The sequence below is a fragment of the Gallinula chloropus genome, assembly GCF_964237585.1.
Source record: "Gallinula chloropus genome assembly, chromosome: 2".
NCBI classification, from domain to species: domain Eukaryota; kingdom Metazoa; phylum Chordata; class Aves; order Gruiformes; family Rallidae; genus Gallinula; species Gallinula chloropus.
In genome coordinates, this window is record NC_140086.1 from 148,108,073 (window position 1) to 148,132,892 (window position 24,820).

Genomic DNA, 24,820 nt, shown 5'->3' on the forward strand with positions numbered 1-24,820 from the left:
TAAGCTCTTCCAGAAAACACTCAACTTCAGACAGACAGATAGATCTCCACTGGAAAAAAAATTAAAATCAAACCACCATCAGATTCTGTCAAACAGCTGCATACCTGAGGCTTGAAGAATGCCATTCACCCCAATTCCAAGCACCACATCATCCTTCATTTTGAATCCCATCAGTTGTTCTGATGTAACCAAAGCTGAAGCAGCAAATTGAGCACTAACAGAATCCAGTGTCTTGGAAACAAAACCCTAAAAGAACAATGGTGGCAAATATATGTGATTGAGGCTTCCAAAAGTCAGTACTCTCCCCATTTTAAAGCTACACAGAAACTAATACAGCAAAAATCAATACATGTCCATCAGAACTGTGGCTCAGTCATTCTCTCAGACCAAACATCCAGCACTTGTTACAACTAGTTAAAATCTGAACTGTGATTTTTTTCCATGCACTGTTAGCTCTATTGTAACAATGGAGAAGACAAGCCCCACAGCTATTTAAAATACAAACTTATTTCCAAACTTCTATAGAATGACAGTTTCACAGGTCAGCTTGTTTTCATGAAATTCCAAACTCAATTCATAGACTCAGAGGTTCAGAGTGCAACCAACTTCTGAACCTTTTTATGTGGCTGTCACCACTTCAATCACTACAGATTTATGAATATTAGACACTTCCACAGCTGTATGGAGAACATACGTAGGAGTAAGCTTTAGTCATTAGCTAGAAATTCTGCTCTAAAAATCCCCCACTATCAAGAGGATGACGACATGGCTGAAGATCTCTGCAATTCATATTCCTAAGGCTTTGAAAATTTCATTAATTGACTGACCCATCTTTTTTTTTTGTTAAGAGGGAGCAGAGGCAATGCCTGCCACACTCACCTGCAGTGTCCCTTCTAAACACTTTACAGAATGGCTATGATGTAGGTTCAGGCGAAAGCCACTTTCCTGTTGGTTAGTTTCAAGGTTCTATGGCAACAGTTGACAATTAGAGATGAACCCTGGTGGGAAACAATGAGGGATAAATCATAGCACAGACAAATCCCTCACCTGTGATGTGTTGGCAGAGGAATTACTATTTGCTTGCTGTTGATGAATTTGTGCAAGCTGCTGTTTCTGCATTAGTGCCAGTTGCTGTTGATGTTGCTGGTATTGTTCGGCTGTAAATGCTGAACAAAATATAAAACGAGAAAATACTATATCAAAATATGTAGGTGTTGTGTATATAAACACATCTAGTTTATAATCCTAAAAAATAAATAATAATAATACACCACAGCAAGTTCTTAAGAGCCTTAATGCACCTTTATGACATACTGTCAGAATTCCCTCTTCAAATGAAGGCTGCCCTTTTTTAAGCTGGTGTTTAGTATACAGGTTTTAATTGCTCTGCTGCATTTAGCTTGGGATACCAAAAGGAATGCAGAAGGAACCAAACCACAATCAAACCCACCAAAAACTAATAGCTGCTTAAAAAGAAATTACAGGTAGAAATGGCATCAGTTTTCTCCACAGCATTTTTAGTAAAGTTTATATGCAAAACCTGGGAACTGTATGCTTTCAATCTTTATTAGCAAGTGCCTACTAAAATTTATGTTTAAGTTTAGCTGAAACCAGTAAATTGGACATGCCTACAACTGCACAGGCTACCGTAGCACAGTGGTTTTGTTGGTTTAAAGCCAACATGCACAAGCAACTCCATACATACAGAATCCAACAGAACTATGTTGCTCTCTAAAATGTTAGAAAGGACACACTGAATACTGGTGACCGAAGTCAAATAGATTTTATCCAGCTAGCCCACAAGTATAAAATTGATAAATATTACTTGTACTTATTCACATGGGGATGCACATTGGGGTGTGTGTGGGATCATTAGTTCATTGATTAGCTTTGTAAAATAAGGATTTTTAAAATCATTTATTTACATTTACAAAATTAAATGAATTCTCAGTTTGCAATTTAAAAGCGAATCAAAACGAATCCAGCCCCCCTGGAAATTAAATATAGGACACACCATACAGACTTTATCTTCAATTTTATCTTAAGATTGCATAGATGCTTCCAATTAAGTGCTGCAAATAGCATTCATACTTCTAGAATGCAGTGGAAGTTGATTTTTGGGGACATTCACTACTGTTTGGCAACAAATCACCACCACACTTATATCCTATTCACAAATTGCAATTTAAATTATTTTTTGTTGTTGTTAATCTACTCCTTCAGCAGGCTTGCTTGCCTGAAGAAAATCTGTTTCTATCAATTATAATCATGCCCTGCTTCGGGACGCAACAGAATTCAGAAGAGCAGCTATATCCTACATATAAACATGGATAACAAGTCAATACAAATGGTTAACCAAAGAATTTGCATTGAGAAGAGCTAACACAGCTGAGTGTGCTTTTTCCAGTGTATTTGAGATTCATCTTTAATGTTCCAAGTCCTTCTATTATGCACTGGAAACAGCATTAAATTATTGCCGTTAATTTGCCATCTGAGCACTTGAAATTACAAATTTTTATTCAGGTGTTGTATTCAAGTGCCTTTTTTAAAAATAACATTTTTCACCAAGTAGGGACTTCCATAAGTGACAAATTACTTCCCAATACTCTTTAACAGTTAAATCTCACTTCAATTTGCTTAATTTCTTCAAGACCTTCTGGTTATTTATAGGTAAACAGCCTAGTAGTAGCACCACTCAAACACCCTTACTATAAAACAAACCAACATAACCAACCACAAAACCAACCATCTAAGAAACCCACCTCCACAAACCCCACCCCTAGAATTAATTGATCAAATATTTAGGAGTTGGCTGTTTAAATTTAAATGCTATTTTATATTAAAAGTTCTTTAGGGTTTTTTTAACCTGTCACCAAACACAAAAGTTAGAGCAAGAAAGCTTTAGCACACAAAGATTAGCATGTAAAAAGCTGAGCAGCAGAGGGAGAAAAGTGGATGTACTGTTATGATACTGATTGATATTGCATTTATATCTATCAGCTATTAGTGACATTACTTTTTTTTTTCTTTAAATCCCAAAATTTACCCAACGTTGTGCCAATGACATGAAAGTTCCATGTATTATTAGTGTATTTTATTCTACAGGATGACACTGTAAATATATTGCTTAGAAACAGGTTGCCTAAGTGACATTAAAAACAGAAAACTTCCAGATTGACACATTATTAACACCATCTTTGAATTAAGGTTAAAATTTTCACCATCACAACCATCTCACTTTTAGCTTTTAAGTCATATGCTATTTTATAGCTAAAATCTAAAATATGAGTTGTATATCCTATGTTGGTTTAGCCAACTAAAAAATACTGTTTTATTTTGGAACACCCCCCCCCCCCAGTAAAAAACCTTTATTACTGTGCTTGTTTAGGATAGCCATTATTTAAGACAGTCTTTAAGTGCTCCCCATTCTTTCTGGAAGCAACACTGAAAAGGACTACGTTTTTCAAATTGTGCACCAGTGTATTTCAAGTACTCTGACCCTGACAGCCTCCACCAACATAAAAAATTAGGCCGCTGTCATGTCAAAGCAAACAGGCAACAGAACCACCACATGAAACTACCACCCTCACTTATGCTCCAACTGCTTCTCTTCTGCTCAAATATGCAAACACACAGGTATCACCTTGAAAACGCAATGGAAATGGCTATTTACCTGTCATATTTGAAATTATACTCAAGAGGTTTATTTCAGGTTTTTCAGTTTAGTTTAAAACATTCTGCAACATTTTTGCCATTTCCCTTTTTAGAGGTAAAAGACTACACTATACATCAGGTATTTACTGCCAGATTCTGAGGGAATGGTGCCCATTTAGATACGCAACACTGCCCATAAAGGGCTGCTACAAGCTAAGGCCTCCTAAAATAACCTGATGAATATTGCTCTTCCATTCCACAGCATGTTCAGAAACACCCATGTACCAGAGGGTTATAGGTCGTGATTGCAAGAAGCTATTTCTACAAACCAAGATAACACACCTCATTTCATTCCTCTTTTGTTAGAGGCCACCATGTATTGCACCATCACCTCCTTTCTCAGTGTACAGTCTCTAGTACTTTGGTTGAAAAAATAAGCCTAGTGACTGCAGAAGAAAAGTTGCTTCTGAAAACTTCCATGTAAAAAAAAAAGACAACCCAGCCGCCTTTGGATATACTGTACATGAAATTACTTCTATCTATTTAACCTCATATATTCATTTGCTGTGGCACACAACTACAACTGGAATAGAGGAATATTGCACAGTGAAATCACAGGTACTGCCTGTCTGTGCCTCTACGCCTGCAGGCACAGTCCTGGACTTCTCCAAGAGCTAGTCTAATTTCAACTATTTAAAAAAGCAATTCAAGTAGAATGCACCACAGAGCATCAAAATGTACGAACTATCAATGGGTTAATTGGATTATATTAATATTTGTTCTTGCCTGCAAAGCTAGCATAGATGTAACTGCAGATGCTGAACTTAGTATCTGGCTAACATCACTTTCTCTGGGAGAACGGTAACAGCATCCCTAATAACTTTCTTCCAGAAATGTTATTACCTCTTCTAATTTTTATTCTGAGGAGAAGAAAGGGCACAGCTGAACATCTACCTTCTGTGCCAGAGAAAAATGGTAGAAGCAGCAAAATGTAGAAGAAAATGTAGACATAGCAAAAAGAAATGTAATTTAATTTTGTGTCATATGCTGGTCTTCATCTGCCTGGAAAAAATCCAGCATGCAAGAAGCAATCCCTGACCTTTTCTGTACACTTACATCAGCAGCCAGATTTCTAGTAACTCAGAAGTGTATCACTACATAAAGCTACACAAAGTTATATACTCCTAGTATTACTGGAGACCATCAAGCTTTAACAAAATTAATAAAGCAACAGACAACAGCTTCAAGTTAAAAAAGAGACAAAACCTAGTGTTCAATGGTTAAAGACAACAGATGAGATTAAGATTCTTGCTTCAGCAGCGCTAGACAGGAGCACAGCGTTTATAGACTCTTCTCAAACAGCATGCTGGGGTCACAGTGACCGTCATTCCATCATACAGTGATGACTATTTAATAGTATAGAATTTACTGAATGGGACAGCGACAAACCATCCAGTTTCGTTCACCACACAGAACCCAGGAAGGGATGGAGGGGGGAGCATCTCAACCACACTACTGACAAGAATGTTATTTCAGGATCTCTCAACCGTCATAGCTAACAACTGTACTTTCCCCCATAACTTCCACAACTTTCCAAGACACTTTCAGTAAATTATGCAAGTCACCTGACTCCTTAAATTAGCCTAATCTGACTCCTTTCCTGACCTTAAGGCACAACTATGTGGAGTTATCTACATCTCAAGATGGTTGTCAGAAGATGGGTAGCACAAGTTTTACTGCAATGAGGCTATATGAATGCTTCTTATCTGAACTGGAACAATTAAAATTCAGTGTGCTTCTGAAATCATTTGGAATTCTCCCAGAAACAACTGGTAACATTTCAGTTAAAACAACCTTCAGGATTTAAAGTCAGTACATCATTTTATGCTGTTATCCCCTTTATCTAACAGCTCAGGACAACATACACATCTATTTTGCATCTTTACTACTGCTACACTTTGGCAGCAAATAAGAGAAATGTTTTCTGGCTTACAGACTGCAAAAAGGAACGGGAAGTAGAAGAAAAGGCTTCAGGAACTTGCAGCTATGAATACAAGAAACTGTATATTACTGAGACTGACAGGATAAATGACTGCTTAGCATCTCCTCAGCAACAGCCACAAACCTTACACAATGTAATTTTTTAACACCACACTACACTATGAATGTCTTCCTACAGTCAGTTACATGACTATAAGCAAGATGTTTCTAATCTTTGGGATGACCACACACTATTCCCCCCCCTTCAAATTAACCTATGGAGTATTATCTTTGAATTGGATGATGCTGTTCATGTAGCTATAAAATTCTGTGGGATGCCGATACTCAACAGGTGGTGTTTTCTAGAGCAGAGAGCAATAGTGATGCTGTCAATGGACTTAAAAGATCCACAGTTAGCAGTAGTTTTATACTACTATCTAAAATTATTTCTACAGTGCTAAGTAGCATTACCACAGCATTTAACACATACTAGTCTTACAGTCCTACAGCTAACATATCTCCTCTGAAAACTCAAGTTCTTCCCCAGAAGTGGCTGAAACCAGTGGAGGCAGGGGTCTGGCTGTGAAGCCTGTATAGGCAGATTGGTCTTTGTGCTGTTAACAGTCACAGCCTCCCTCAACTACTGAGGTGTGGTCTTTTGTGAGGTGACTCAGCCATCGCTCCGCTTCCCTGAAGTAGGAAAATAGCCTTACGAAACAACTGACCACAAGTACCAGTTTCTTAAATACCAAGAAAGCATATCCTGGAAAGCAGAAAATGCACGTGTGAACTCTTGGTCCCTTTAGTAGCATTCCTTTTGAATTCTTGAATACGTGAAGCACACTAGATTTGCCAGGGAACCAAGCAAGCTTTGTGGAGTAAACGCAACAACCTATCCAGGTAAGTATTTCTTTTTTAAGAAGTTTAAAACCAGTTAAATACTAAGATACTGAAACAGGTTAATTAAACCTTTCAGCAAATGCTTTGGTCCTGTTAAACATCTAAAGAATTAGCTATTTAAATCAGTAACTTAAAACAGCATTTGGTTCATAACACCAAGTATCTACACTTATGAGCTGAAATATTATTTCAGTAAGGAAACTGAAGTATTAAGATTATACTGGGTTCAAAGAGCCTCTCTAAAAAGCCATTCAGGGTTCCCTGATCCTTCCAGCTAAGCTGATAGCCATTACAAAAGCAGTTTTGATCAGGTAACATAAGAAAGATCACATAACTAACATGAAAGCCTCATGAACTACAGAATGGCTGAAGCGTGTGGAAAGATGATATATTGTGTTACAGTATTTGCTTAAGGGAAATACATGAAAACATTGCATCCCTGCTGTGCAAGAGAACAATTAGTGGTACTAATGCCAAAGTGCATGCAAAGCAAACATCATTCACAATACTAAGTAATCCAGAACATCACATTTTTTAATCTGTTTTACAAAAGAAGTTATCTGGTTTACATAGCCTGGTTAAAGATTTTCTACTATATAGCAAGTTCTCACCAGTGAATTCGGAAGATTGGAGAGACTTAGAGCCATCAGTGTGATTTAGTATTTGATGCACCAGGCCCAAAGATGTTTCACTTTCTGCAAAGAAGTTCAAGATTGATTTTACTTAAACATGGCATTATCAGACACTATGAGAACATGAATCATCATGCCCTTGATTAATACTACAACAGCCTTATATTAGCCCCAACAGAACTTAAGCATGAAATACCTAACATCAGAACTCAAGATACAGAAACGGAAAACTAGATACAAGATCTGTATGTGCACTCCCTACCTGGTAAGTCCAAGAAAAATAGACAACAATAATGAATTTTTACTAGCCAATAAATGAAAGCTATAAATCCTCACTCTGCATTTGGATTTGTCTGCCCATCACTCAGTTTGTACTAAAATGTCACAGGCCAGCTGTCATACAGAGTTTACTCTGCAGTTACAAACACAACTGTCCTTGCACAGGATGCCAAGCGTAACAGTTCACATAAGCCCGAAGAGCCAGCACTTTGGAGCAAAGTATTACTCCAAGTGGGCTGACACCCAAAGAGAAGATACCACGTAACTACCAAGTCTCAAAGTCTGCACAAGTTCAGATTTCAGTCAGCGTTCACTCTTCCCCCTTCCTGTCACATCTCCCAGACCAAAGGCACTTTTCAAGATTTCCTACTTTAACTAAGCCTAAGGTGGACTATAAACCTGTTACTCTCAAAGCTATTACTTCTTCAACCAGGATCTCAATCTCTCAGCCACAGATGGGCCAAACCTGTCAAGTTCCAAAACAGGGAAACAGCCACTACAAACATCTCTTTTTTCCTGACCAGATTTATCCCACAATGCAAAAACAAGAATTTGGAAAAGGGAACACAGTAAGCCAGCAATGTTGAAACTATTACAGGTACAAGGGTTAAATAAGAAGATCTAAATACAGCCAGTGATGGCAGAAAGACAATGGGAAGAAACAGGATAAGAACTACTATGGCAAAAGGAACTGTAATAAGGACTGAGGAGCTTCTTCTTGCTTCTTTCTAGGAATGGGATGTCTGAGGACTGGTTACAGTATTCTTAATGAGAACTCAAAAAACCCAGTATAGATCCAACCACCAACGCTACCAATTTGGAGATGAAAATGTTACACACCTGTGGGAAATGAAAGTGTGGCTTACCACCCTGCCAGACCCCCAAGCATGCAAACCTGCTTTAAAACGCAGAGTAAGAGATCCAAAAAAAGCACCCAAGTTCACTGGGAAAACTATTATTTCTATTGAATTCCCACAAAGAATTACTGAATAGTAAAGCACAACTTGCAGCACACCACTTCAATCTCTAGTTTACATGAAAGTGCAAGTTAGGCTACTCTGGATTCTCTAACTATACTCAGAATGCCTGCAGTTTTTTATACACAGCAAGGTCTACAACAACAAACACGTAAACTCTAAGAAATTTCAGTGAAGTTTCTGCTGGATTACTTAAGCTTCTTCTCAAACAGTTACAAACTTAGTGGGTAGAGTCTAGTTAACTGCTAGTTTCTCTTGTCTTGACAGCCTGAAGACTTTCCAAAGTGACCCTCCTTCTGTATAAAGGTAAGAACAGAACACAAGGCAGTTCTCTGGTCTTACTGTGGGGCCTGGGAACCAGTGTTCCAATCTTTCACTAGTGACTGGTATCTCTGGTCTGCCTCCTGAACACAAGGCTGCAACAAAATTACTTAAAGTTGCACCACGTGTGTATTAAACTTTTGATTATTAGATAAAAGCATTCAAAGATACGAATGTAACATTTAACAGCAAGTCTCTAGCAGAACAGTCTCTCCAAAATGTGATACAGTTTGAAGACTACTGTTTGCTTGGCAGAGCTAGATCGATCTAACAAGGAAGACTAAATTCCTGGGACACAAACGCTTCATTCAGATGAATACTCATGACTGCTGTAGACTCCAGATACAAGACACAAGCTCTGACTCTTGAAGATTCTGATTCAAAAACCTGAGAATGTCGATAATACAGGCTCCTTTTCTGATGTTTGTTGTGTTTTGTTCAGCAAATAGCTGCCCCACTGAACAAGTTGTTCTTCCACAAGAATCATGCTTTTATGCTCTTGGCTGCTTCTCTGTGGTGTTCTGTGTAACATATGCCTGAAGATCCTTGAATCAGCTCTTTCTGCAAAAGTGCAGAGGATGCTTTTTTGCAATTCTTCAGTAAGATGCAAGGGAACCACCCTCTTCAGAAGTGATGCTAATTTTCTTGGATCCTTGATCCTGCTGCCAAAGTCACACACAAGTCCAGTATAAGCCCAATTTCAAGTAGCCTGTAATGGATTTTTTTAATACATCCATTCTGAGTTTACACAGCATCTCTCAAAGAAACTACTCCATCTTCCACTCTGAAAGCCAGAACTAGAACAACCTGCAATTCTTCAGGGTTAAAGGCACTTAATGTTTATAAAATGCCTGACACTCTGGGGAGATCTCTCTCCAATCTTCTGGACAAAAGCCAATGTTTAAGGTAGACAGAGAATGGTACATGACAGCACAGCTTTTATCGCCTGTCCTCTGATTAACTGAAGATCTGAGATACCATCTCAACTTCACTCATGTGCAACAGACTTTAACAGTAAGGTTCTTCACAGCTGTTTTTCCATGTCAGCACATGCTGTCTGAATCATTCAAGGTGGAAAACAGTCAAGACTTCAGAACTTCAATACAGAAAGAGACAAAACATAACACGGTGCACAACAGACAGCAACACAACCACCTCTGCTGGTCACTACTTAAATCTCAGGATGAGCTCCTCTGAAAAGACAAGCAATATAGTTTGACTACAACTCATAGTGGAAACAGAAGGATAAAAGGTTTTTTAAAGAGAGATGCATTGGTATTTGCTGGTAAAAAGACCTACTGCCACTTCAAAAAGCTAAAAGGCAAAGAGAACATACCAAAAAAAAACCCCCAAAAACCCACAAAGAAATCCACGTCCACAACAAACTCACAGCTTTAAAGACAACTAAGAAAAAGATACAGGAACACTCTACAAGATTGTAATCTACAACAGTATTAGGAAAGACTTGGGTAGGGATGTTGGATACCTGATTACAGTATTTGCTACAGAAAGTAAGATGACATTAACACAGTAGCTGCAGCCCTGACTGGCACACACTTTTAAGAAGTCAAACACATACATAAATCACCTGTGATCTGTGCAGACAGTGCATGTTAAAGAATCCTGATACTGAGGTGACCTAAATTACATACTCCTTTCAAACACCTACCCCTCAATAGCCACCACCACACATACAGAAACTCATATACACCTCCAACACTACAAGAATCCAAATTAAGGTTATGTACAACCTACCTGATTATATTAACAAGTGACACCCCCCCTCCCCCAAATATTGTGGTAACTAATGCATACCTATAAATTCAGTGATATTTTGTATTTAATTCCTGTATCAAACAATACAAATATAAATCTAAATGTCACATTTAAATTTGAAAAAAGCTAACAAATACTTTACACAGATGAGAAACTACCTGCATAGAATTCCAAGCACAAATGAATATAATATGCTAAGCATTTACATTTAGGTATTACTTTCCCACAGGCTTCAAAATACAACTACACCATTAAAACTTCATACTGAATGCATCACCATAAGTAACAACTGCATTTAATTCCTAAATGGATGTAGATAAGTATCTTATCACCTCTTTAAGGAAAAAAGATCCTATAGGGGTGTGTTGTTTACATACACACACAAACATGTATGCTTCAAATTCCATTTACAGAGCCAATTTTTCAAGTCTACGTGATTTTCAGACGTAACATATTGTCCATTACTACTTCACACTGTATTTATAATTTATCCATCACATACTAGTTTTGTTTTCACACTTCCATTTTATCACAGTTCAGACTGACCACTAGCCACCTCATTCTCCCCTCTGTACTTTTACTGATGTGAACCACTGGAGAGGCAGAATTTAATTATCAAAAGTCACACTTCAATCATAAAGCAGAACCACCATCAGTTTTAGCCCTAATACATTTCCAGCAAGAAGAGCCATAGAACTGAAAAGAATGGGGGAATGAGGACAACAACCTGCACTGAGATGACCCAGAGAAACAGCAACTGAACAAAGCTGCCTATTAAGTCTAAGTATGCAAGGAAGAAAAATTTTCAGAATAAACAGGTGGTACAGGAACAAAAGATATTGAGAAACAGGAAGGTTAAAGTCATCTGACACCTGGGTAACTTTCTTGCAGCAAATCTCCAAAACATCCCAGTCTGGAGAGTTTACTATGTTTCTACCGCTCTCCCCACCAATTCTTACAGTATCCATGTTTTCTGATTATTTCCACAGCTATAATTCCCATGACAAGGAAAGCAAGATTCTAGAGACTCCTTACCAAATAACTTTTACTTAGTTCTTTGGAAAAAACCTACGTTGCTTCCTATTAAGAAGATGACATTCAATGCACTGACTTAATAAAATTAAAAAATTAAATTTTAAGTTACACATAACCACCCAGTCTTCCAGAGTAAAGAGAGATGCTATACAACAGTATTCCTATTAAAAACCAAGTATCACTGTATCAGGTTTTAAGAGTCAGCTCCTCAATTCTGTAATTCAGATTCTGTAAAACGTGATCTGCCACTTCCTGACAAGATGTACAGGTCATTAGTCTCAGAGTTTTGCCAAACATGAGCAGGTACATTAGTGGGTGTGGGGTGGGTATTTTTTAGATGGGAAATGGCATTCATTGAAAGTTTGTATATGAAATAGTAACATGCTGGGAATTTAAATGCAAACATCTTAACTAACCATTTCCCACCACCACACCTTATACTAGAAAAAATTGGAATGTAGTGTTTATATCAACATTTCAATCAATATATTTTTAATTATCAAAGTGCAGATATTCAGAGTTAAGTTAAACCCTACCCAATACTGGTTTCTAAACTTTCATATTTGTAAAATCATAATTACATACCAAGGTAGCATGTGCTTAGATTTGAGATGTAGTACACTACTGTTAGCAACAAAGACGAATAAACATTCTATGTAGCATAGAAAGAGATAAAAGTGAAGATGGGCTGTTAACCATCAAAACAGACCACGATGTCAAGTATGGATGACCTAAAATACTGCAGATTTTCCAAGCCAAGTTTAGAACTTCTAGAAGCGAGTTTGTCAAAATAAACATACCGAAGTGTGCTGAACCACTGCTACTTTTACTTTGTATAGAGGTACTGCATGTCTGGGTCCCGGGTTGTGCTGTGCCTGTTCGATTTATACCCCTGTATAATTTCCTACAGGAGAGTTCGTCATTGTCACTGTCATGTAGGGATGGTGTCCGAGGCCTAAAATGCCGCCATCTACATGATTTGATATTGACTAGTATCTGACTGAGGTCTTTTGAGAAAGATTTGTCCGAGGTATTTGTTTCTGAGGTATTGGCAAGTTGACTGATTGAAGAGTGTTGTGATGAGGAAAGCATTTCTACATCCAGCTGATGAAATGTATTATCGTAGTCCGAATGCGCTCTGTCTAGTAGCACCCTAAAAACAAGAAAACGATGTAGAATTATACAGTGGCAAGAGAATTCCAAGACAGTCACCCGTTTGCCATGTGTGCTCAGGGGTGACAAAGGAACAGAAGAAACTACACAAAATTGTCCTGGAACAAGCCAGCTCTCCCCAAAACAGGCACGGAATGCATGACTTATTTTACAGGAAGTTTAGGTTTCTCTTCACATGTATATTTAGCTTTTCTGTTTGTACAGCTGATGATGTACATCATCATGTATATACTGAGACACTGCAACAGCTTGGCTTTTTTCTTATTGTTGGTTTTTGGGTTTTTTCCTTTCTTTTTTACCATCAGGCCAAAGATAGCATTCCACAATGCAAAGAAAAAAATCAAACAGAATAAAATCGCTTAAGTAATTAAACAATTCAAATGCCCTCGTAAAGTAACTTCTGTTCAGAAGCCTTACTCCCATAACTACTGAACACACCTACATCCATCCCATGAAAGCGAGGATGCCACATTAACTTCCAAATCCCCTTGCAAAATCCCAGTAAGCACCTTCAGCCCTCATTCTAATTTTGCTGATTCGTCAATCTAATTTACTAGTATGCAAAGACGTTTTAAGCATTAGTCTGGAAGCCAAATCATGTTCTGACTCCTTTTACAATTAAAATCCTAATCTACCTAAGTATTTAAGAAACAGCAACTCTACACTGTAGAATTTATAAATTGTTTTTGATAAAGATGCTTAGAAGCACAATGACTGAAACCACTCCTTAGTTCCTTGGTATGTTTGACGAGGTTTGAAATTTAGGAGTTATTGTCACTTTTAAGAATTCCTTTGAAATTCTCCTCTACAACTGGCAAATCACCAAACACTGCCCATACTCATAAGAACATTTCCTGAAAAATGTGATTTTTGCTATTTTTCAATATTACTATTTGAAGACAACTATGCTGATTGCTTGAATATAAACCAATTACAATGGAAAACATTTATGTATCTTCACCTCAGAACTGGGGAGTGCCAGCCATAAAAACCCACCCCTCTAGAAACACTTAAGAAAACAGTGTTAAAGTGGCTTCTACTACTGAAGAATAAATACATGAATCAGCTATGAGAATCTGTATGAAATGCAAAGCATTGAAAAAGTCAAGCTCTCTAATGTCTCAAATTGAGAGAATCATTTTGTGGGTGGGGTTTTGGTGTGTTTATTTTAAATTTTGTTTAGAGGACGTCTTCCTGATCTTTCATTTGCTCGTTTGTTTTTTAATTCTGTTTTTAAAGCCAGCATCAATTACGTGGCACTTACCTTCCTCCACGGCCGACCCGTCTTCGTGCAAACCCAATACACCTCTGGGGTACAGTGAGGGTGGTTAAGCAGTATCTGTAACGCACATCTCCTAGTCTTCCCTCTTTAGGGCTACTCCACGGCCAGCTGCCCGGTTGGTCTAAATGAGGCTTAAAATAATTTTACCAATTAAACACAAGGTACTTTCCCAGTTATGTTCTCTCTTAGGATACATAAGGGAATTCTACTTACAGCATAGTACTGACAGCCTGCTTTCCTACGGAAGGCAAAAGGACCATCGGGATCATTTTCTTCCTCAGCCTCCGAAGAACCAGACAAAACCTTTAAAGAGGAGACAAAGGGGTATGTGAAGAGAGGCATTAGTAAATTAATGAGTTTTACTTCTATCCTGTCCCCAAGAGCAGCACAGAACTCTACAGGCCCTACCTGGGAGAGTGGTTCTTCATCTGAACTAGGAAAATCATACTGATTCAAATCTTTAGCATTAAAGACTGGCAGTGCAGCAGGACTTGTCTGTTGAGGAGTAGCAGCAGCAGATGAAGGTAAGACTTTTGGCTTCTTCTCATACTTTCTTTTGGGTCTAATAACATCAGGTTTATCTTGCTGCAAGAAAAAAAAGGCGGCAGTGTAAAAATCATACACATGAGCAAGTTAGATTAAAACTGGAGTTTTAGAAAGCCCATGTGTAGTAAGCAAGCTAAAAGGTGAACTCAACTCTCCACCACCTTGACAGCAATACAAGCAGTCATTTAATGACGTATCATTTGCAGTAATTGAAATGCTCAACAGACAAGGTAAAAACCCAAGCACTGATTGCTCAATCCAGGCCAGATAAAACACTAGTGTCTAAGGTAACTACTACTTTGGAGAAGCAGACTAAAATATATGCAGTGATGACATGAGACACCACTTCAATTTTCTAACATTTTAAATTGATAGGCATTTATGCCACAAGAAGAATTAACAAGCACCAAGCAATGCTTTAAAGGCAAAAATAGACTTTTTAAAGATACCCAGAATCTCAGAAAAACCTCTAAAAACTAAACCCATTTTCCCATACTATGGAAATTTAAATCCATTCCCCAAGTTTCCAAGAAACAGATTTCTTCTACACTGCACAATATTGCACAAGTAGGTTAAGCACACTCTGGCAACCTCAATTACAATGCTCTGCTATCAATGGAAGTTATTAGCTGATTCAAGGCACTGTGTTGGATTCAGAACAGCCTTTGGACATTCCTCAGTTATAGTAAGCCTTTGTTTAAAATTGAAATTATACCTCTGCATTTCTCCTGTGTTACCTGACCTATTTAATATGCTCAGTTGTTGGCACTGTAGCTATGCTTTGCATGACACAAAATTAAAGCCTGCAGGAAAAAAGCACTGGTCAGCTTTCTAAATCAAGCAAGATTGGTAGCTTACTTAAATATAAAGCCAGGCAAAGCTATAGAGCACGCTGGGAGAATCAGTGGATCATACTAAAAAAACCCCAAACACCACACAAAACCCACAACCCTCCAGATTAAAGTAATTACATCAATTCGTAACAAGATATGGAGTTTACCTTGTTTGTCCTATCTAATGTTTGATACTTGATAATGCCTAGATACTTGATCTTTGTAAAGTATCTGGGCAATAAAACCCAGTCGTGTTCTATGAACAGTATTAGAGAAAAACATTCACATCCCCCAGAATAGGAATGTGAGTGCCTATGTCTTTGCTGTTCATCTATACTACACTTATTTCTGTCTTCAGGAAAGCCAGTAGTCTATAATATTACCAGACAAAGTATTATTAGTCCAACTGCAGTTTTGCTAGTCTATTTACAGTTTCAACCAGCTTTCTCCCCTCCTCTGATCCTAAAATGCTGTATATTTTGCACATCTAACTGCATGAACTAGTAACTGTGTTATTGACATTACCTTAACTTTAAATTCTTTCAGTTCCATAGCTTCTTGATGTTTAAAAGGACTGCTGTTAGAGACAGGAATGATGGGAATAGCATAGGTAGGTTTCATCGGCTGCCGCTGTGCCATAACCTCAGACATGATCTCTCCACTGTAGTCACCCAAGTTATACCTGAAATCAGAATGTGTTTTAATTTGTTGGAACTTTTACAACATATATCCAGTAAAAACCTCAGTGACTGAGAAACAGATTAACGCTTGCAACTTGGAGTAAATGCGTATCCAGGATGACAACAGCACGAAGTACAGAAAACATTGTTCCAGAGAAGGGACTAATTGCAATGAAGCTTCCATGTTACTAATACTTTCAAATTAAAGGGTAAGTACCCTGTAAAGCCTATAAAACACCTCCAAAAGATACAATGCAAAGCAAAGGAACAGAAGCTAGAAAGAGGGTTCCTCCCACCCATTTCTCCTGACAACAGGTACCATTAAAAGAGGCCAGACGATTAACCCCCAAACAGTGAAGCAGAGTGCCTTATTCACCATCAACTTCCCTCCTGTGTGTTATGGAGTATTTTCACAACTGACAGAATCACAAAACACTGCATTTTAAGCCCTGTGGGAAGTGTGGAGATGAAACGCAGTTTTCCATTCTGAGGGGGGTACTAAGCGTCTTTCCTCTATTCAACAGCTTATTTTTCTGGAAAAGCTACTGGAAAAGATATTTGAAACTTCTCCCCTCTCTAGATCTACTGAGAATGGTCAGTGGCCCCACTAGAGACATTCAATTTGTCTCCCTAAGAAGCTAGTTTTAGAGCTTTAAACTACTGACTCAAAACATTTGTTTTCATAAACGAACGCCTAAGCTAGAGAAGCCTATTCAAATTTTAAGTATCAACCTAAGGAACAACTCCACATTGCAAATGTGATTCTCAGCTGATTGGGAAAGTGACAGCTGGCAGAGCAGAGCACTGGGGTTTCAGCACAGATGAAACAGGATCTCAAAAGCACCACTGGTTGAAGATGCCTCAGGACAACATTTTACACCATATGAGGTGCGTATTTGTTTTCCTCAAGAGGGCATTAGATTAAACTTTGCTAAAACAAATAGTTACAATGAAAGAAACAAGAAGGGTAACAACTGGAAATGGCTTCAAAATTAGCTGGGAGTTCTTTAAACTATGTATTTCAGTTTGACACAAATTCACAAATGAGTTTACCTGAAACTGGGATGTCTCTTCTTGTATAAGATATGGGATATATATAGATACAATTGAATACATGTACACATGTAACAAGACAATGTAGGTTTGTGTGACAGGCTACCTTCCTATAATAAGCAACTTAGTATTTTGCTTTGCTCTCCATAGCCATATATGAAAAAATACTCTCTTATAAAGGTGACGGCATCTACTTATTCTAAAAATCCCCCACTGTTTTAAGTACTGGTGGGAACTGGAATACAAAGTAGTTTCCAAAGCTTTCTGCAGCAAACTTTCAATAAATATTACCTCTTTTCCATAATTTCCAGTGTTAAATGCAGCAACTCTCTCTTGCTTTTTTCCCTCCTCTTTATCATCTCCAGGATGGTTACTGCACGACTCAGATCTCGACGCAGCTTAAGCATCTTCTCATAAGATGCTTCATCATTTTTTCGATTCTGTAGATATATAGTGTATATGTTTCCCCACATCATTTAAATTAAGTAATTTGAATTAAATTCTAAATGCATATATGTATTTAAAAAATCTCATGTAATAAAGAGAAGCACGTGCACGTTATCAATGAACTACAGTTTACCAACACCGTAAATTTAGCAGTAGATTTAGTGAAAAAACCCAAACTTTCATTCAAGAGCTTTTCTAGAGTAGCTTCATTTAAGTTTTTACCCTTGCAGATTAAAAGTAAAGAACGCACCAACTTTTATTGCTTCATACTATATAGCAGAATTGTTTATATCAGCTACTTTTTGAGAGGAAGGAGAAGGAAGAGAGAGAAAGCAGAAGGTAGTGTTGATCTACTTACTTTTCGTGTCTGCATCTTTTCTGTTCGTCTTCTAAAAGCAACGTAAGGATCATTTGTGCTGGAACCATCTCGCTTCTCTTGTTTCACTGCTGGGATAAGAGAAGGACCTCGACAGTTTTTCCTCTTTTTAATCCAGTACTCATACACTTCTCTGATCAATTCATCATCTTCCTTCAGCAACAGCTTGGCCTCTTGCAGGCTGACTGGCTAAATGTAAAACCCAGCATGTCACTTTCATATAGCAACATACAGAGTGTGTATTTCAAATTCTTTATTCAAAGTACCATTGTACCTGCTGACCGCTGCCCTTTTCTAGTCTGTCTATCATCTCCTCAAACTGCAAAGGAGAGATGTCCATCCTTTTCTTCAACTTATTCACAAAGATCTCATCTTCTGAATCCAAGTCATAATCCGGTTGCTCAGCATCCAAACTAAAAGCTGAATGATACAGTGAAAATTACAGTTAGTTTTACTACAGAAATGCTGTGTTCTAATAGCAGCGTCTGGAGTACACACCAGATTCTTCTGAAGACAAAACCAAAATTATCTGAACGTGGCAGTAATGCTACTTCAAAGCTCTATCTAGATTTTCCTTGAAAAAAAACACACCATTAAAAAATTAGTGATATAAGTTGGTATTTACTGGACTATGCTTTTATTAACCAATGGAAGCCTACTAGTGGCCAAATCAGCTAGCAGCCTTCTACTTAGTACTTTCTCTAAGAAGTTTTTAGATTGGTCAAAATTTTCAGTTCTGTCTAGTATTCTGCAGTTTTATGTATTATCAATAGTTCAGACTTCAGCCCAAACACACTTAAGGGCAGGCTGCATTATGATGCCCACATGCATGATCTCATCAATAATTTCTGTGATGTATATAAGTCAGACTGAACTAGCCAAGCATCAACTACCTCATGCAGCAAGGCATCTTCAAATGTTCTGTAGAACACAACTATTCTGTTTGCCAAAATACTCTATGAAACCGCGGCATTCAGCATTCATAACAAGATCTCCCTAGTTCTCATGCCTCATTCAAGTTGTTCTAGTTCATGACACACAGTTCTTTTCCCCAAATGCGTATTTGGAAGTACATAGTGGAAAACATCACTTGCTTTTAATAAGCAGAGTATATTACAGATGAAAACACAGCATTCTAGCTGTTAGACCACCAGATACAGAAAAGAAGAATGAAAAAGCTTAACCTTAATATCAGCAAGGAAGACTGCTACTATTAGGAATAGACCAACATGCTATATCAGTGGAAACTGTCCCTGCTCACTACAGGGGGGGTTAGACTACCTGGCCTCTAACGGTCCCTTCCAGCGTAAGTTATTTTATGATTTAGTACTTCAAGCCTTCACGAAACCTTAGACTGATATAAAGGGCTATAACATTTAACCAAAGTTAATTATGCATGAGATCTATTTACATAGCAGAGCTACTACTTTTTAAATACTACTAATTACGCTGTGTAACAGAATTCTGCAATAGATTATGTGTTTTTCAAAATGTTTTCAAAAGTTATCCAAAGTAATGTGGTGCTCACATCAAGGGCCGTATCCATGCGGAACGGAACAGCTGCTATGTTCCAACAAAACAAATTCCCAACACGTTTGCAAGTCATCGGTGATACCAAAACACACCTATTTTTAGATGTGGAGTGCTTCCATCCTGGCACAGGCAAATACTACTACTACTGCCATTTCTTCTTGGCTTCCTGATCTGTTCTACTGTCATTTTATCATGGTTAAGCTTCAGGGAGCAGGTACTCTGTTTCTTAACTATGTATTACACATTCTCATCTTCAAATAGGTTTGTGTCTGTTCTTGCTAGCAAACCTGAATTTCCCTGCTACTGAGTTTTACAGAAAGCAGAAACAGGCCTTCAAATCTATCAATCTCAAAGTGCTAACTCAGAGGCACAGACTCAAGCACATCTATCTACATCTTGATCAAGACATAATATATACACACACATCTCTTCAGGAAGTAGCATTCCTTTACATGTTGGAAAACATTAGTTCTCAGAAGTCAGTCTTGATGCAAGCTAAACAGACATTTAAGGGTAATCTCTTGAACTACTAGCAAAGCACAAGTTTTCAGTGTAGGCTTCAATGCAGTGAAAGAGTTACTTTACTTACGCTGTATGTGAATCAGCTGCTTTGGCATTTTAAATTCTCCAGGATATATAGATTCATAGTATGCAATATTACTTTCTGCTTCTGGAACTGGTATAACCATGTTATCCCTCTTCTCTCCATACACTTGTTGTGCTGAGATAGCCCGCTGGAGGTGATGTTCCTATAAACAAACACACAAAAACACAAGATAAAAATCTGAGGTAATATTTTCAGAGTGCAAACTTCTCAAAGTTGAAGGAAGTTTACTTCTTTGCAAATGCTCTCATCCCAAATATCCCCAATCAGACCTCAGAAATCACTATTGCACCCTAGACTTAAAATGCATTCCATAAACTGGAAGGTTTTTCCAGGAGGTGGAGCTCTCCCTCTTACACAAAGACACACAACACTTCAGTTACTAAACTTAGTAAGACAAGTTGCATGTTCTTGGCACACTGAGCTACATAAATCCATCTTTACATATTTCTGGAGAGACACTTAAGATTGATTAGGCATACAGATTATAACAAGTAGCTGCAGACAGATATTAACTCTGGTATTAGTCTGTATTTGCTACAGCCATTTATTGCCAGTGATGTCAGAAAACCAGAAAGGAGGCCTGCTATCATCTCCTATTAAGATGAAAAGCAACTATTAGACATCCACATTTATTCCAACACTTCCCACCACTACCAATATCCTTTTTTCCCCTCATAATCCACCAAATAAACTTCGTTATTGAACTAAACCATGTAGGCAAGAATAATTAACTTTTAGATATCTGCAATTGTTTCTCAAGCTTAAATTACACTACTCATTACTACAACAGAAGTAACGGTAACATTATGAATTCGTTTTAATGCTACTATTCAAATTCATTTAATTCTTCCTGTGGAGCTGTCAAGTATCAGCAGAGTTCATACAGTTACCACAAAAACGCACACAGCAAGATGTGTGTATGATTTACTGATGATGTAACATGGTATTCCCCCACCCAAGAACCACAGCTGGTTTCTTAAGTTTCTATACTATTCCTGACGAGGTGCTCAGTAAAGCAGTGTTGCATCAGTTGTGTCACTGATACTGTAAAACAGATTATAGAAATACTTGAAATGGGAACTGCAGAAAAAGGGCAGCAGGGATAAATAGGTTTAATACTGAAATAAAAAACATATCAGTGTTCATCTGTATGATCTTATATTCTTGTCTGACTTAAATCTACCCCCTCTTCAGTACAAAGGCAATCAATATCTGTCTTCACTGTGAACTGCAGTTAATGCAGTATCAAACTGCCATCTCTTCCAAAGTATAATTCTGCTACAAGAATTCACAGGAATTTAGCCTATCTTTATCTCCAAACAAGCTGCAGAGATTATCTTTCCCATGCATCTTCCCTGTAAAAGTTTCTTCACAAAAAGAGACTAACTGTGAGCATAAGAGATATATAGTTAGTCACAAGTAAAATTCACAGGACCAATTTTGATCCTCTGGCATTTGTTAAGCCAGGCACATCATCTAGGAGATGCAGCATGTAAAATTATTTCTTGGGTATGGTACAGCATTTCTTTCCTACTTTTTAGTAATGTTCCACTCCTAGACCCCTCAAATTTGGGTAAGGAATAACAATTCTTCAGGATTTTTTTCTCAACAGTTGCAGAACAAGAGTATTAAGCTTAATAATTAAAATAGCACAGTAGGAGTCTATGCCGAATACTCAAAAACCATTGGCTATTACTATGTAACAGCAAAGGCTTACTAGCTTTACAATCAAATGAAGGATTCCTGGTGCATTTGTCCCAATGTGCTTTTAAGCACACAAAAATGCTCTGTTTCAGGGAAGAAAAGGGGGCTGGACACTAAATTAGTATTTCAATTTCTCTGATACGGAAATGGGTACTGCTGGTTACTGCCAGCAGCCTACATGAATTTCTTAGGCTTCAGTAACAAGCAGTTGAAGAAATCTTAACAGTATTCTTGAAACAGAAGCACAAATCATAATGTTGCCTGATGTTGATCGCAATTACAGAAATGCTCAGTACTGCAGCACAAAGTGCTCATAGAGCCACATACCATGAAAGCAGCTGATTAAAAGTTGCTCTACTAAAACAGATAAACTAATCTGCTGTTTGTATTTCAATTCATCACAAAGACACTCCACTAAAAAAAAAGATAAACAGACAAGGCAACCTGCTCTGTACACCCTCACACACCACATTCTCACTTATCTGGACAGAAATTAACAACAGTGACCCAACTTCAACATACCCGGTGGCTCAGCACACCTCTACCCTGATAATACATATAGTGTGATTGGTAACTGTGGAAGCACTAATTTTTAAACCTGAAAACATATTAAATAACTGCAGTTAACTAGCCTACTACAGCTTCCAGTTTTGATTCTGCAGTCATTCTTCTCTGTGATTGCACATCTGATCACTCCCCCACACAAGGCAATACCGCATTCATGTGAAACGCCAGACTTCCATTTAAAAATGCAGTGGTTTTTCTCAGTTTGTCATATCTATTTTGAATTCCAAATCTTAAGCAAGCATGCTGACTAACCTTCACATAACCTTGATTATTAAATGTAAAAACTGTAGTACAAGTCACTCCTGTAAACACCAACATTATTTAAAAGACAGACATCTTCAGAAGCGTAACAGAGCTTTTCCAGGTAGGGTTTTCCAACCAGACACATTTGCACTATACACTGTTTCTATATGCTGTTTCTATTTATTGAAGAACAGAGCAGTATCAAAGAGTCTTTTTTAAAACGTCAAGACCTAACGCCACTAGGACCCTTGTCCTGACACAGAAAGAAGTTAGGCTGGATTAACTAGGGTTTGTTACTGAAAAAACTTTATATTAATTGTTCACAAAAAGATTAGTGCCTTTCATGTGACTACTGGGGCCAAGTAATTACATTATTCATATTCCTTCAGGAACTGCTGTTCAGATAACCTGTTTGTAACCCTCTAGCTCCTACCTTTACAACAGGCTGTTATGGGGTTTTGGTTTAGGGAGTTTATGGATTTTTTGTGGGTTTTATGTTTGTTGTTGGGGTTGCAGATTTTTGTTTGTTCATTAAAGCAGCAGAGTTACAGTGCCTTTTCCTATTTGCTTGGGGAACATCATCTGCCCCTTAGAAGCTCTCAAATAGCTATGAATTTATTTCAGTGTGTTTCTTTAAATTCCCAGTATGAATTTCAGTGGGTTATTCAGGCTCAAGGGCTGTAATCTGTCATGTTAGAGAAAGAAATTCATCTTTACAATTACCATCTTAAGGAGCAGCATTGTGCCCCTCGCCATCATTTTCCGTATTACCACTGCCTTATGCCAGACTGAACCTATGATGACAGCTTAGGGAAACCAAACCCACAGAAAGCAATTTCCTCTCCTGTTACTTCCCCTGAAAATAATTAGAAACAATTAGTCTTCTCACTAATTAGCTCCCTGAACTGCTGGAGCAGGTGGGGGGAGGTAGTGAGGAAAGGAAGGAGGGAAAAGAGAAAGACGATTCCCTTTGGTAGCAGCTAACCATTAAACTGGCTTAGCTGCATCACTAAAAAAAAAAAAGACCCAACAAACCACATTTAAAAATGAGTATCAAGGAAAAAAAGAGAAAGACTCATGAAAAGCTGTGGCAGATAAACATTTCAACCATCTCAATATCAAATAAAAAGTTTCCTTCTACTGCAAATATTTACAGACTACTGTGTTATTCTGCACTTTCATTTGTAGATGAAAGATCTTGCTTCTCATTTGAAGGTAAGCCTTTCATGTAAAAATCAATTGTTCATATACCATTTGCTCCCATTTATCAGCTCCCACCTTCAGGGCATTCTTCAGATTTCTGTGTTAAGGTATGCTCCTTATTAAAAGTACACTGGAATACCTGCAGATATCTTACAAAAACTCATTGTGAACTACTGAAGAACACAGGAGCCTTACCAGTTTTTTCCTGTCCTGGATGTTTTGCACATACCCTGCTTCTCAACTTGTAGTCCTCACCAATACAGCTTTCCAATTTTTTAATGGACTATTTCCAAATAGTTAGGCTTATATCCAGAAAGTTTCCCTCTTCCATTGCTTTCTCTGTGCAACAGAAAAGCTATCAAAGACAACTCTGGGAGCTAGCTATGCTGCAATGCAATCTGACCCAGTAATGCTCAGAATGATGGCACTGTTCCTCAAATCTCATTCCTTCTACTTTGTACAAATACTCATCCAAATGTATGTTTAAAGCTATTGAATTAATCCAAAACCTAAAAATCTGCTTGTTCCACCACCCCTCCAGTTAATTTTCCATCAGATTAGCTTCTCACACTGACTCATCATGTGGTCAAACAACCCCAGTCACAGTGATACAGCAGCAGCACTCCGTCCAGACAAAAGGCATCTGAGGAGACCAGCCCTCAATGCTTTTTGCAACACTCAGGCATTAACACAGAACTACACCTTATTTATCCCACTATACTCCTGTCTAGAAAAGCATTTTGATTCTTATTTGCTCTTACTGCATCAGTTACTGTCATACCTGTTTAATGGATCAGAGAGATAACACCACAAAAGGAAGGATAGTGTAATTATGGTTCAACCTGACAAGTAGGCACTCTTGCCTCCAAGCAGAGGCACGCAGCAACTGAAAGCACCATTTGCCACCTTTCCCACTTTGCTAATGCTTAGTAAAGACTTGGCAACAGGACTGATGGCTTTCAAGCTAGCTACAGCTTCTCAAAGAGATCTGGCCCTTACAGAGCACCAAGATTTGACAA

General features: G+C 37.9%; 1 protein-coding gene across 5 annotated transcripts in view; it reads right to left on the bottom strand.

Annotated features, from left to right (window-relative positions):
* EPC1 (enhancer of polycomb homolog 1) overlaps positions 1-24,820 on the bottom strand; it is a gene marked incomplete at its 5' end in the record, with an annotated part of 46,549 nt that overhangs the window by 1,700 nt on the left and 20,029 nt on the right. For 2 of the 5 annotated variants that reach the window (XM_084280374.1, XM_084280373.1), the window contains 11 exons: positions 105-246; positions 1,048-1,166; positions 12,355-12,707; positions 13,992-14,140; positions 14,223-14,312; positions 14,418-14,594; positions 15,914-16,070; positions 17,413-17,561; positions 17,927-18,133; positions 18,219-18,364; positions 20,067-20,226. In XM_084280374.1, the coding sequence (XP_084136500.1) occupies positions 105-246; positions 1,048-1,166; positions 12,355-12,707; positions 13,992-14,140; positions 14,223-14,312; positions 14,418-14,594; positions 15,914-16,070; positions 17,413-17,561; positions 17,927-18,133; positions 18,219-18,364; positions 20,067-20,226 (1,849 nt within the window). Of the gene's footprint in view, positions 1-104; positions 247-879; positions 967-1,047; positions 1,167-7,145; positions 7,230-12,354; positions 12,708-13,991; positions 14,141-14,222; positions 14,313-14,417; positions 14,595-15,913; positions 16,071-17,412; positions 17,562-17,926; positions 18,134-18,218; positions 18,365-20,066; positions 20,227-24,820 lie in introns of all 5 variants that reach the window. The other 3 variants (XM_084280371.1, XM_084280372.1, XM_084280375.1) reach the window with 3 other exon arrangements.